This window comes from Staurois parvus, unplaced genomic scaffold (genome assembly GCF_062004578.1).
Source record: "Staurois parvus isolate SC_StPar_1 unplaced genomic scaffold, SC_StPar_1.0 ptg000077l, whole genome shotgun sequence".
In the NCBI taxonomy this organism is placed as follows: Eukaryota; Metazoa; Chordata; class Amphibia; order Anura; family Ranidae; genus Staurois; species Staurois parvus.
The window spans coordinates 5,539,225-5,554,952 of record NW_028317873.1 but is presented as its reverse complement, the minus strand read 5'-3'; the positions used below and the strand labels follow the sequence as shown (position 1 = coordinate 5,554,952).

Genomic DNA, 15,728 nt, shown 5'->3' with positions numbered 1-15,728 from the left:
TGTCATGGGCGCAAGATCGCCGCCATCAACATGCGACAATCCCACTGCTGCCATCAATATGTCACGGGTGCAAGATCACCACCGCCAACATGCGACAATCCCTTGACCGCTGCCACCAATATGGCACGATCGCAACGTCAGACCCCAGACCTTCTCACCAAACTCGTGACTGAAGGACCGGCCGATCCAGACCGCGATGTGACGTGCGTAACAATGCCACACCCAGCTGCACCCTACACAGAGATTTTCCAGCTAATGGATTTCAATCTGTGCCTGCAGCCTGGATGCGCTTGTTACTGGGTCAAGTTAATTACGCAACTGACCCTTACACTGCCACAACCCCTTTTTGTACAGAGAAAGGGGAAACTCTCTTTATCAAATATACAATGTAATGGTTGAAAAGTCGTCTGTCCAATACGGTCACTGCAGGCCGATTGGGCAGAGGATTAAAAAAACACAGTAGCGTCTCTTTAGAGGCAGGAATTCGTAAATTGCAATTAAGCGCTTTAGAAACAGTTTAACACTTTCAGAAAGAAAGATTTATTACTAAAAGAGTCAAACAGGTGCAATAAAATATTTACAGAAAAAGATGTAACTAAGATATATATATATATATATATATATATATATATATAAACACACAAAGAACCATAGCACAGCAAAGAGATAATAAGAAGGAAGTTAAAGGGTTAAGTTACTTGCCATTTAAGCCTTAGCCATAAGCAGATCCAAGTTTCAGAGCAAAGGGTCTCCCCAGGTGGTATATTGATGTTACAATTGGGAGATGTCTTCAACTTAACTTTTTAGGCCTCTAACCTGTGTTTTAAAGTCCCCCAGCAGGGGGGTGGCTCTGAGTAACTGACCAATACTCTGTTCAGGGAGGGATCATCGGGCGGACTCTGAATTAGAACCAGCATCTTCATAATCCATGATATGAAACATAGGGGACAAACTGACGTAAGGAATGTTTATTTAATTCTGTCACCTAAGCTGCTAGGTTTTATGAGGTTACAATCTCTTTCAATTCCTGGGAAAAGCTGCCTTATCTCTGTTACGAGGTGAGAGATTACACATGTTCTGGGGCAGCCAGGCTCTGTCTCTCTTGGGGGGCTTTGTAGCTCTGGGCCCCCTGCTGTTCTACCTGCCAATGACACTTTTAACACACACACATCTGTCACTGTGCCTCTCAGGAAGGGAGGGGGAAGGAGAATGAGAAATGAGAGACACTCCGTACCAAGATGGAGGTGCCTACAAAATGGTTGAACTGCGTACGTCACTGTGTTTTGCGCAGTTTTTGCGACAGCATCCTTGGCTATCCTTTGCTGTTCCTTTATCACCTGATAAGACATGAATGTTTCATTTAGTTCTACTATTTCTACTTGTTTTATACTACAAGCTGTACTTCTTTAGAGTTCCAGTATCCCATCTAAGACAACTATGGGATAATTTATATTTCTTTCTTTTTAAATTATTTATCAGGTATTTCTTCTAACCCTGTTTCATTCAAGCCATTTGTTTTGAAACCTAGCAAGATGTACATGCTTGATGTCACTTTAGGTAAGTCCTATTATAATGTGTAAAGTGATACTCCTGTTACATATTCTACATTGATCATTTTTGAAAAGGTAAAAGGTTTATCTTTTCCTGCATATCAAACAGGAAAAGAAATTTGTTATTGCTTTGCTTATTTGTTCTGTTCTGATGTCTAATTTTAGTAAAAAAATAATCATAATATGTTAGAATCGAGAAAACCTGTTTATGCTTAAGAGCCCATGTACAATGTTATGTTGTCGTAATGCCCACAAATGCAATGCACTTTAATGTACATTACACGATTTGGTCTATTGCAGTACCATTCACTCTTTTGCAATGGCACCCCAAGTGCAGTACATAGTTATAAGTTGCAGTACATTGCAACACACTGTAATGCACTGCGTGTCTATTTTTCCAAAATGTTTTGGTGTATCGCCAGCCCATGCATTTGTTTGGGCTGCCTTAACACAACACATGTCTATTAATTTAAAAAAGCCCATTACTGTAGTACAGTGTAGGTGTAAATCAACCATAAAGCCACCAAGTCAGTATTAATACATTATGACCATGAATTATACTAAACCAAAACCAAGAAAAAATAAAAATGCTCTAAATAACCACAAAGGTAGTACTGCAGGGATGTTCAATTCATATTGCCTGACGCTCAGGACCAGGGGCAGACTGACAACTTATGGGGCCCCCGGGCAATAGGGGATCATGGGGCCCCTGTGTCCTTGCCCAAACTCCAAAAAGCCTATAAAAAAGGTACCAGGGGCATCTCATGGGGCCCCCTACTGACCCCGGGCCCTCGGGCAGTGCCCAAGTTTCCAAATGGTCAGTCCGCCCCTGCTCGGGACATGTATTCCGGGTGCCGGGCAGGTAATATTTTTTTTAGCTAGCAGCAGGGCTCATCTGTCAGGTGGAAGGATTCGGGCGGTGCCACCTGATTGCTTCCACACAGCCCACTATGTTGCCAGCCTCCACCCCCTCTGCCCACTATGTCTCCTGGGCTCCGCTTGCCCATCTGTGGGCCCGGGACCAGTTCAATGGGTGCCAGCGGGTATAGGGGAGGGAGGAGGGGGGACACACCCTTCTTGTCCTGACCAGGAAGTGATGTGATGTCACGTCCGGATCCCCAGTGACAGATTCCCGGCCATAGAGGCTGGGAAAGAATGTAATGCAGTGCGATGTGCACTGCAATACATTCAGGGGAGAACAGGGAAGACATGCAGGGTCTTTTAGACCCTGTATGTCTCAAAAAAGAGAACCTGTCACCAAAAATCATCACATAGGGGACTTTTTAATGATAAAAAAGTTAAGTAAAAAAAATTGTTTTTTTAGTTTTAAAAAATTAAAGTTACACCCAAGCATATATCCCCGCCCCCAAAGAAAATTCCCCCCCTCACATATGTATGGACGTACAAACGTAAAAGCATGCGCTGGGGCGCCTACACATGAAAACGACCATTGCTATACACATTTTACATATTGCCGCGCATACCAGAATGAGAGCAATAATTCTAGCACCAGACCTCCTCTGTAACACTAAACTGATGACCAATAAGGGGCTTTAAATGTGTCACCTATAGAAAATATAGGGTACTAAAGTTTGTTGCTATTTCACAAGCCCAATTTAAGGTTTAATATGTTGGATATCTATTTACTCGAGTCAACCTCGGCTTTTATATTTTACAAAAAAATTGGATAGTTTATTGCTTTTTGTGCCCTAAAATTAGCTTAAGTGTATTTTTTACTGAAATTTTGTGTTTCCTAGACCTTTGTGATAATATTGTGTGATATAAAAAATTGGAACTACTGCTATTTTATTCTCTAGGGTCTCTTATTTCAGAAAATATATCATGGGTGGGGGTTTTGTGTAATTTTCAGGCCTAAAATGAATTTTTAAATATGTGCAAAAAACACAAAAACAGCTCTGGCAGTGAAAGGGATAAAGGATAAGCCTGACACTGCCCTTTGCAGAGGAGCACGCAATCGGTGCTCATTACACTGCAAGGATTCTCACCTCCCTGCTAGTCCCCGGGTGCGGTGCTGGAGACAGGCAGGGAGGGGAGGAGGAGATACACAGTGCAATGTTTAAAATATTAAATGTTTAAGTCACCATAAAGCCCCTTTTGTTTTAAAAGCCCCAGACATTACTTAAAGCACCTCAGATTTAAATACGGCTTTGGTTAAAATGTATTTCTTTTTATCAGGACAAGTAGATTGTCATGAGGGACAAGTAGATTGGGGCACAGATTTAGTTCCTGGACAAGTAGTTTTTTCAGAAATGTCCACACCCCTGTACTTTTAATGCTTTTACCCTTACTTGTGAAAATGAATGGAGCTTTTTGTAGTTTCTATACCTGTTCATGCATTTAACCTAACACTTCCCCCTTGTCTTCATAAACATAAATTGAACTCTAAGCTTAATGGCACTGGACGGTCTTGTTCTGAAAACAAAACAAAAAACTATTTGTAAAGGATTCATTGGGACATTAGCTGTACATTAACCAACATTTTAACCGAAATTACCTGGATAGCATTCACCATAGTCATAAAAACAATTTCCATGTATATTTTCCCAACGTTCCTGACATTCAACAATGGCATGTGAAAGGGTGCTTACTGTACTGTTCGTCCTTTTTAGAAAAGGCTGTGATATCGAATCATTGCAATTTATAATAAAGGTGCAATGACTTCTTGCAGAATTCTGAACCTTTTCTCCTGTTCTTTTATTACAAGTTCAGCACTTGTAGTTTTGTTATTTTTTAATAAAAACAAATAAACTACATGTTCCCAAATAAAAAAAAAAGCCTAAAACAAAAGGTACACAAGCAATTTCAGTTGATATCCTCATGCTAAGAGCACAGTGAGCATTTGGCCACCTGCCATCCTGATATCAGCACTTGAGGGGAAGGTGCTATAAGAGAGGTTTACCAAGAAAAGTCCCCCCTTGTGCCTGATGTAGATGAGCACTGGGCTTTTTGGCACTTCTGGTGCCCAAGAGAGTGCGCCAGCAGGGAGGGGGTATGTGACACCTACTTGCACCCCATGGAAGACTTGTAGGTTGTCACCCCTGGTCATCTCATTTTAGGAGTCAATAATATTTTTTAAAAAGTAATAACAAACATAAACAGTGAAAAATTGTCAAATGTGTCAATTTTACTAATACGTGTCGTGCAGGATCTCCTTTAGTGGGAGATTTCCAAAAGAGAGAGCACAGGCTCCTTCCTTTCACACTTCTGAACCTCAGGTTAAGAAGTGAGCAGGATCCCAGTAAATAGCCAGTGGGCCCTTTGGCATCTTTGGTGCCCAAGAAAGTTTGCCAGCAGGGGGGCTTATGTGCCACCTACCTCCTCCCCCATAGGAGAGTTGTATGTTGTCACCCGCTGGTCATCTGAAGTTTTACATGCAGGTCAGCACTATTTTAAAAAAGTAGTGGAAAAAACATAGACACAGTGAAAAAATGTTCTTTTTTTTTTTCTTTTGATTTCTATATTTTTATATTTGTATTTTATATTCATTTTTGAGATTTTAATAAAGATTATTGGGGTTTTTTATGTATTGGCTTTCATCGGTCTAAACATATTATATGGCATTTAAGAAGTATATAAGGACAGAATTTGGGTTGTTTGTGGCTCATAGAATATGAAGATATGTGTACAGATGTGTCACATTACATGTCTGGTATTATTGATGTAAAGGAATCCCTCGGTGTGAAGCATAGGATGACAGTGGGGCTTTACACATAACAAGAGAAATCGACCTATGGGAGTGGAGGGGAGGGTCCTTGTACGGCTATTTAAGAGGTTGGAGACTGGAGGTGTGAGTCTTGAGAACGCCCAGTAAGAGGGGCAAAACGCATTGACGCATTTCCGGTCTGCCGTCTGAACGTCTTGCGCAACTTCCGGTGAGTGGAATGCATGCTGAGTGGTGCGTTCCAAGTGGCCATTTTTGGATTTTATCTGTCTCACATACTGTCATCCTCTGCTAATCAAGCTGGGAGATTTCTGGAGCTGGTCCTGGATGCTGTGCATATTTTGTCCGGCCGGTGGAGGCTAATAAACAATGCTAATATGGATCTTGTAAGATGTGAGTGGCCTGGTATTATTATATATAAGCTATATGGTCATTAGCAATATCACACTATATGAAATTCTTCTCCCTTGGTACAACTGTGGAGCGGGTTTGGAGGTCCTTATCAAGGAGGGAGTGGAAGGATCATCCGAGTCTTGCATGGGGGAAGTCTAGAGGTCTGGAGGCTGTAGAGAGGGTGTAGGATTCCTAAAAGGCCTGCTATTCACCAAAATCTGGTGAGTGCGGTTTGTGTTGGTGTTGCACTGGTGGATGGTGGAAGCACATATCACAGAACGATAATCAAAATTTTTTGTTGAAGCACTCTAGAGTTTGGGAGAAAGGACTTTACGTTTTTTTAATTGTTTTGGACACTAAGTTTTTTTTTTTGTTTTTTTTTTTACACTTTTATCCAATTAATAATTTTATCTGTTGTATGATCTATATTATGTATGACATGTAAGGTATCTGTTTTAGGTATTGTTTTGCGCTGTTTTTATAATTTGGTGTGTTACACTAATGCACAGCAGCATTTCATACCTGTGGTTATAGACTATTCTGTGGTGCAGGAGTGTGATTTTTTTCTAACAGTGAAAAATTGTTTAATTTTTCCAATAATTTTGTATACTTTATATGATCCAGCACTGCCCTCTGGCAGGTCTCCTTTAGAATCCCGAAAGAGGGTGCACATGCTTCCTTCTTTCTTTCACACTTATCAACTTCTACAGTTGCAAGAAAAAGTATGTGAACCCCTTGGGATTACATGGAGTTTTGCATGAATTGGGCATAAAATGTGCTCTGAACATCATCTAAGTCACAACAATAGAAGAACACAGTCTGCTGAACATAATACTACACAAACATTAGATGTTACCATGGTTTAATTGTACATAACATGTAAACATTCACAGTGCAGGGAGAAAAAAGTATGTGACGCCCTAGCTTAATGACTTCTCCCAGAGCTAATTGGAGCCAGGAGTGAGCCAACCTTGACTCCAATCAGTGTGATGATATTGGATGTGTTGCTGACAGCTGTCTTGCCCTTAAAAAACACACCTCTTTTGGGTTTACTGGTTTCAAGAAGCACTGTCTGATGTGAACCATGCCTCGCAGAAAAGAGCTCTCAGAAGACCTACTATCAAGAATTGTTGACTTGCATGAAGCTGGAAAGGGTTACAAAAGTATCTCCAAAAGCCTTGATGTTCATGTGTCCACGGTAAGACAGACTGTCTACAAATGGAGAAAGTTTAGCACTGTTGCTACTCTCCCTAGGCGTGGTCGTCCTGTAAAAATGACTGCAAGAGCACAGCGCAGAATGCTGCATGAGGTAAAGAAGAATCCCAGAGTGTCAGCTAAAGACCTACAGAAATCTCTGGCACATGCTAATATTTTTGTTGACACATCTACAATAGGGAAAACATTAAACAAGAATGGAGTACATGGGAGGACATCACAGAGGAAGCCATTGCTGTCCAAAAAGAATATTGCAGCACGTTTGAAGTTTGCAAAAGAGCACCTGGATGTTCCACAGCACTACTGGCAAAATATACTGTGGACAGATGAAACCAAGATTGAGTTGTTTGGGAAGAACACACAACACTATGTGTGGAGAAAAAAAGGCACAGCACACCAACATCAAAAACTCATCCCCACTGTAAAACATGGCAGAGGGAGCATCATGGTTTGGGGCTGCTTTGCTGTCTCAGGGCCTGGACGGATTGTTGTCATTGATGGGAAAAAGAATTCCAGAGTTTATCAAGACATTTTGCAGGAAAACGTACGACCATCTGTCCGCCAACTGAAGCTCCGCAGAGGATGGGTGATGCAACAGGACAATGACCCAAAGCATACAAGTAATTCAACAAAACAATGGCTGCAACAGCACAGAATACGCCTTCTGGAGTGGCCCAGTCAGAGTCCTGACCTCAACCCGATTGAAATGCTGTGGCATGACCTTAAGAGAGCGATTCACACCAGACATCCCAAGAATATTGCTACACTGAAACAGTTTTGTGAAGAGGAGTGGTCCAAAATTACTCCAGATCGTTGTGCAGGTCTGATCTGCAACTACAGGAAACGTTTGGTTGAGGTCATTGCTGCCAAAGGAGGGTCAACCAGTTAAATCCAAAGGTTCACATACTTTTTCCTCCCTGCACTGTGAATGTTTACATGCTATGTGCAATTAAACCATGGCAACATCTAATGTTTGTGTAGTATTATGTTCAGCAGACTGTGTTCTTCTATTGTTGTGGCTTAGATGACGTTCAGAGCACATTTTATGCCCAATTCATGCAAAACTCCACGTAATCCCAAGGGGTTCACATACTTTTTCTTGCAACTGTAGTTGATACATAAGGGGGATCTTGGCACCAGGGTTGCTATATACGCACAGGGAACTCTGGCAAACTGTCTCTAAAAGTACTTCTGATGGTTGCAGGTACGTATTATCATTCCATACAAAGGCCCAAAACACTGGTTTATCAAATAATGCTAATGACCACTCTAAGTCAGGAGGTAATTCTACCAGAGCCGTATTTGTACATTACTGTTATTAAACCTGCAAACAAATACAGAATATTCTTAAAATTCATTACAAAGTGAAATAAATAGTTACATTTTTAGAATAAATGCATATTTTTAATGCTGTTACTGGGTGTCTTTGCAACAATTATAATGTTTTTTTGCTTTAATTACTGTTTTGCAAACTGGACAAAGCAATATTTTGTATTAGGCTGAGAGATTTCCATTTATGCTGCAATTACTTTCTAGTTCTTTTTTCTCTCATTTTAGAATCTAATGGAAAAAAAGTTGGGCGATCACAACTGTACCTTAGTGTCAATGAAATGTCTCAGAAAATTACATGCCAAGTTCAACCCAGATATGGCACTGAGGTTTTTACAATTTTCAGCATTTTCTGCACATCAGGCAAAGAGGTAGAAACAGAAACAGTAGTTTTAGAAGCACAGAACTTTATAAACTAACCATTATACGTGCAATAATCAGCATATTTGTACATTAAGTATGTGCACTCAAATCCTACGAGACCTGACTTCAAGATTTGGCTGACTTAGGGGAGAAGGACTGTTGAGGGCTGTCTGGAATTCCCTGCCAAGGTGTGCTCATGTATTCTGTACTCCTTACTAACTGCCCTAAATGCCAGCTGTCACAACATTCCTTTTTTCATTTGATTTTGGTTTGCACCTTCATGAACACATTTTAAGTGCAGATCCTTAAATTTATGCTAAGCTTGATGGGATTCCCAATCTCACTTCTCACCAGATTGTGTGTACTGAGAATTTTGCAGGATCTAGAATCTTACTTTGTCTATAAGCTTCTCTTTGCAGCACGTAAAAAAGAGATCTTTTATCTCTATCAGTCCTCAATTGTTCTAGCCTGTGCCAGTTAAAAAAAATAATTTTACTCTCATGGGGGTTGCCCTAATTGATACGAGAAAATTTGGAATCCCTGGTTACTTTTTGATGTACTAGGATAAGGTGTGCATGGGGCCCCTCTTCCCCTTTTTGTTTGCTTTTCTCACTTGCTGCATTTGTTTAGTGTGCCAATTTGATAGGGTTGCAGCTGCACCCCTGGCTTTGTCAACACATTTCCCAATCTCCCACCTTATATGTTCAGCTGTGATAATGTGGTGATTCTGTAGCTATGCAGACAGAACTACTCCTGTAATCACCTGTATTCTGCATTGTGTAATATTCTGCACTGTAACCCACTTTCTTTACTTAATAAATTATTATATGAAACAAAAAAGTATAAGCACCCAAGATTTAACCCAAAATCATATTTTGTGTTTTTAAACTGTCCTAATAAATTGCATAAGGTTTCTTTAGGAACAGATAGGGCTTCATTTGGCAGTATTGTAGGGTATGTATAACAGGCACTAAAAGATGCCTGCATGGAAGGTCAGTCGGACTGTCCCCTTCCCCCCACTTATCTGCTGGTCTTTAACAATGATGGTACCCTTATGCAGGCCATAGATGGGTCAAAAATCGGCCGATTTTCAGATCGTTAGTGGGTTAATAGGTCTGCCGTTTTTCGGTATTTTGGCAGATTTTTTTAATCAGTAAAGTTTGAAAAAGGTCAGATGATTTTGCCAATCGGCCGATTTTCGCGGCAATGATGGGCAAATCGGCCGATCTTTTTACCGATAAAAAAATCTGCGCATGAGCAGTGACCTGCAAGAGGAAGACAAAAAGAAGTAGAAAAAGAAGAGGATGAAGAAGAGGATGAAGAAGAGGATGAAGAAGAGGATGAAGAAGAGGATGAAGAAGAAGAGGATGAAGAAGAAGAGGAGGATGAAGAAGAGGAGGATGAAGAAGAAGAGGAGGATGAAGAAGAAGAAGAAGAAGAGGATGAAGAAGAAGAATTCCAGTTCGACAAAAAGTGTCCTTGCAGAGAGCTCCGCTATTTCTTTGACAGTTCTTTGACATTTATAGCGGCTGCAACAATGTATCTATTTGTTTCCAAATAAAAACATCTGTATCCGAAATGGATACAAATAGATACATTGTTGCAGCTGCTATAAATGTAAAAGCACTGTCAAAGAAATAGCGGAGCTCTCTGCGGAGACACTTTTTGCTGGCTGTAGACGGGATGAAAATCGGCCGATTTTTTTTTTTTTTTTTTTTTTTTTTTTACCGTTCCTGGTAACGTTGGCCGATTGAACGACTGATTTGTAGTTTTTTTTTTAAAGAAAAATCGCCTGGTTTTCTCCCCATCTATGGCCTGCATTACTGAGCACGATAAGAGAAGATGGGAAGATGCATGACTTCTGAACATCATCTCGAGTCAAAAAGTTAATGATAGAGCTCCCCAGGTGTAAGCACCTTTGATTTATGTGACATAAGTTCATCCTAGTTAAAGTAAAAAAATTTAAAATTGAATTCCATGTAAATTTCTTATCCACTTGCCCTCCAGAGGATTTACCCCCCTTCCTAAACAGGCCATTTTTTGCGATACGGTACTGCATTACATTAACTGACAATTGCGCGGTCATTCAATGCTGTACATAAATGAAATGTATGTTCTTTTTTTCCCCACAAATAGAGCTTTCTTTCGAAGGTATTTTATCACCTCTGCGGTTTTTCGTTTTTGTGCTATAAACAAAAAAAGCTGACAATTTTGAAAAAAAAAAAAACAATATTTTTTACTTTCTGCAATAAAACATATCCAATTAAAAAAAAATGTAAGAATCAAATTTCTTCATAAATTTAGGTCAAAATGTATTCTGCTGTCTTTGCTAAAAAAAAATCCTAATACATGTAAATTAATTGGTTTACGTGAAAGTTATAGTTTCTACAAATGGCGGTATATATACTGGAATTTTTATTTTTTTAATACTAGTAATGGCGGCTATCAGCAACTTATAGCGGGACTGGGTATTCTGAAACTGGGGGGAACTGACTAACTGCCACTGACATCCCCAGTGACACTAATACAGTGATCAGTGCTAATAAAAAGCACTGACACTGTACTAATGACACTGGAAAGGAAGGCGTTAACATTTGGGCGATCAACGGGTTAACTGTGTGCGGTGTGTTTTACTGTGTGCTGTGTTTTACTAGGGAGAAATGCTGTTTTGTATCTCTCTGCTGTGCAGAGAGATACAGAACAGCATGTCCATGTTGACAGGAGAGAGACCTGTGTTGTTTACACACAGGTTTCTCCCCTGTCAGTTTTCCCTGATGAACAGCGAAAGACGGCCAGGACCCAGTGATTGACATCTCTAGCCGCAAATAGTGGCGCAGGTATAACTGAGCGCACAAGCGCCCCCTACGCTGAAATGCAAATCACGTATATATACATGATATTGCTCAGCCCTGCCACCCTGTAGCAGTACTTCTGCTATAGGGCGGAGGACAAGCGGTTAAATTACCTAAATAATTAGTGCATGTGAATACGTTTATTCTAAACTGTAATCAACTCCTTTTCCCATATAATATTACTTTGTACAGCACCAAAATGGTTATCGGGAAATATCTTCTTTTTCATGGTGATCAACCTCCTTGTTTAAAGGGACCCTGTCGCCAACTTAAAAAATTGCAGGTGAAAACACAGAAAAAACAAGTATTTTGTTTATTGCAATGTTTTTCTTTTCCATAAATACTTTTTTTATTCACTTCTGCTTTAACTTTTACAGGTAAATAAGACACATATAATCTCTATATTCTTTTATTGAAATTAATGGTCTGGATACAGGGTGTCTTTATCCCCTTCTCACCCGGCTTCTTGTAAATTGATGGCTGGGCGGGAGCCTTGTAACCCTGGGAGGATGTCATGTTGCATCGTCTGCACACACTTTGCTATTGCACATTATAACAGTATTAAAAGCAAAGAAAAAAGAGGGAAAGGCGGTAAATATATAAAAAAACTGTTTAAAAGTAGACACAGATCAACTGATAACATACAACATCAACTGTAAATTTATTATTAGTGATCTCTATTGTCCATTGTCTGTCAGCAATAGAGATCACTAATAATGATACTTATCATTTGACTGTGTCCCAGAGCTAGCCATTGAACTGATTGTTTGTAAAAAAAAAAAGAAAAAATACTGATCACCTCCCTAAAGTAGTAGTGTTATTATGGCAACACTCTACTGCTCTGGTCACTGTATGTAAAAAAAAAATGTATAAAAGGAAAAAAATGTAATTGAAAAAAAAATATTTACATACTGTCACAAGTCAGTTTCCCTGATCACCGCCACACCAGTTATATGATGACACTGTTCGGCACTGGTGGCCAGTGGTGTATTTTGGTTTTGTGCTGCCCTAGGCAAGACTAAAATTGCGCCCCCCCCAATCTAAATTTGTCCTACCTCTTCCTGTTTAGGATCCACCTCTTCATCTGTAAACTCTGCCCCTTCTGCTTTAGGCTCCACCTCTTCCTATTAGAGCTCCACCTCCAGGAGTTTGTCAGAGACTGCGGACAGGATACAGGAGACGGTCAGAAACTGCGGACAGGATACAGGAGATGGTCAGAGATTGTGGACAGGATACAGGAGATGATCAGAGTCTGCTGACATACTATAGGAGATGGTCAGAGACTGTGGACATGATACAGGAGACGTTCAGAGACGGCAGAGAGCATACAGGAGATGGTCAGTATACTGCAGACAGGATACAGGAGAAGGTCAGAGACTGAGGACAGGATACAGGAAAAGGTCAGTATACTGCAGACAGGATACAGGAGAAGGTCAGAGACTGAGGACAGGATACAGGAGAAGGTCAGAGACTGCAGACAGGATATAGGAGATGATCAGAGTCGGCTGACATACTACAGGAGATGATCAGAGACTGTGGACAGGATACAGGGGATGGTCAAAGACTGCGGACCGGATACAGGAGAAGATCAGAGACTGTATGCGGACAGGAGATGGTCAGAGACTTAGGACATAGTACACGAGACGGTCAAAGACTGTGGATATAGTACAGGAGACAGTCAGAGACTGCGGATGGGATAAAGGAGACGGTCAGAGACTGCGGACAGGATACAAGAGACGGTCAGAGACTGCGGACAGGATACAAGAGACGGTCAGAGACTGTAGACGGGATTCAGGAGATGATCAGAGTCTGCTGACATGCTACAGGAGATGGTCAGAGACTGTAGACAGGATACAGGATACGGGGCAGACACAGGAGGAGAGGGCGGGAGGAGGAGGGGCAGCTTTATCTCTCCTCTCCTGTCTGTGTCGGGGGGGGGGGGGGGACTGTCAGCATTGGGAACTGCATATGCTGACAGATCCTCCACAGCACTGGAGAAGAGGAAGGGAGGGGGGGCTAAGGGGGCCGCGGGGGAGCATACAGGAGCTAACCGCATGCAGGAGATGGATAGAAGAGGTGGCTGGGTGGCACAGAGAGGAACCGAAAAATGACCGGTCCTCTTTGTGCTGCCCGGCCCCCTCTCCTATCCAGGTGGCCCCATGGCTGACAGGTTTGCCCTGTCTCCTCACCCGTCCTCACCACCCGAGCCCGCCCGAACACACGAACACCCCCCCTCCCCCGCCCTAGCACACACAAGCACCCAACGGCACTGGTCCCTTCTGCATGGGGGCGATGCCGCCCCCTGAAAAATGGCGCCCAAGGCAGATGCCTTGTTTGCCTCGCGGCAGATATGTCCCTGCTGGTGACAATATATAAAAAATTGTGAAAAATGTTTTTTTAATTTCTGCATTTTCCAAAAAATTGTGACTAAAAAATAAATTACAAATGCAAAAAGCTTGCAATGCCTCTTACTAAACACCCTGGACTGTCTACTTTCCAAAAAAGGGTCATTTGCACTATCCTGGCAATTTTGGGTCTCAAGAAATGAGATCATTCGATATATATATCTATAACTTTCCTACAGACTAAATAATATACACTGATTTGGGTTATTTTCACCAAAGAAATGTAGCAGTATACATTTTGGCCTGCATTTATGAAGAAAGATAATATATTTGTAAAATGTTATAACAGAAACAAAGAAAAACATGCTTTTTTTTTTTTTTTACATTTTTGATCTTTTTTTTTTATTTAGCAAAATATAAAAAACCCAATGGTGATTAAAATACCATCGAAAGAAAGCTCTATTTGTGTGAAAAAAGATAAAGATTTCATATGGGTACAGTGTTGCATGGCCGTGCAATTGTCATTCAAAGTGGGACAGCACTGAAGGCAGAAAATTGGCCTGGACAGGAAGGGGGTAAACGTTTCCGGTAATGAAGTGGTTAAGGTTGTTATGCAACCTTGTGAATGCAAGCCCTGTCTCTGCTCCACAAATCCTGTCCTTTGTAAGCAGGGGCGGACTGACAACTCATGGGGCCCCCGGGCAATAGGGGATCATGAGGCCCCTGTGTCCTTGCCCAAACTCAAAAATGTCTATGAAAAAGGTACCAGGGGCATCTCATGGGGCCCCCTACTGACCCCGGGCCCTCGGGAAGTGCCCGAGTTTCCAACGGTCAGTCCGCCCCTGTTTGTATGTAAATAGCTGCTTTTGAATGAAAATGGAATCTTCTTAATTAAGTGTATGACTTTGTCATATTTATCCCTCGCTTCTCAAGAGAAACAGCCCTATTAGACCCTCAGCTAATATGGTCAAAGGTAACGAAGTGTAATTGTTTCTTTATCAAACTAGACATAAAAAATTTTGCACAGTGGCTGAATGGTTAGCACTTCCACCTGGCAGTACTAGGGTTGTTGGTTCAAATCCCAACAACAGCATTATCTGCCTGGAGTTTTCATGTTCTCCCTGTGCCTGTGTGGGTTTCCTCCGAGTACTCCGGTTTCCTCCCACACTCCAAAGACATGCTGGTAGGTTAATTGGCTCCTGTCTAAATTCGCCCTAGTATGTGTATGTATGAATGTGAGTTAGGGACCTTAGATTGTACGCCCCTTGAGGGTTAGGGACTGATATGAATATACAAGATATATATATATATATGTAAAGCGCTGCGTAAATTGACGGCGCTATACAAGTACCTGAAATAATAAATAATAATAAATATTTCAACCTATAAAAAAAAAAAAAAAAAAAAAGAATAGTCTGACATTACAGTTGTGATATAGGACACAAAGTAAAGTATCTCAGTATTTATTATTACATCATTAAATATATTTCCAAATGCAAGTACTGTAAGTATCTGAACTTGACCTGGCATCAGCCTCTTGCTCTTCCTGTACAGAAAGGCTGGACTGAGTTTAATAGAAATAAGCAGTACAAGGAGCCAATTAGTTTGTGACATGAAGCATGCCGATAGGAAGAGAATGCAGACAGAGAGATGGGCTCATCGCTGTACTGCTTTTCCTTTCACTCTCCAGCCACAGGCAAGGGCAGGTCCAGAACGGGCTCAGGGAAAGTGGGTTGAACAATGCTGGCCATCAGACTAAGCAGATCAGCTCACCGAAAAAAGTACCAACAATCTTTGGAGTGGAGGTGGGTGTTGCAGAAAAAGCTGGTTTGTTATTTTCTCTTTTGATGGGCTATTATTATTATGATTATACAGGATTTATATAGCGCCAACAGTTTGCTCAGCGCTTTACAATATAACGGGAGACAATACAGCAACAATACAGTTCAATACAAGAGGGTTAGGAGGGCCCTTCTCCTTGATTTTTATTTTGTTATTT

General features: G+C 41.1%; 1 protein-coding gene across 1 annotated transcript in view; it reads left to right on the top strand.

Moving 5' to 3' along the window:
• The window catches only part of PKD1L1 (polycystin 1 like 1, transient receptor potential channel interacting), a gene marked incomplete at its 5' end in the record, with an annotated part of 209,426 nt that overhangs the window by 52,819 nt on the left and 140,879 nt on the right, over window positions 1–15,728 (top strand). The window contains 2 exon segments of the mRNA XM_089669435.1: window positions 1,480–1,557; window positions 8,398–8,540. Of these exon segments, the coding sequence (XP_089525561.1) occupies window positions 1,480–1,557; window positions 8,398–8,540 (221 nt within the window).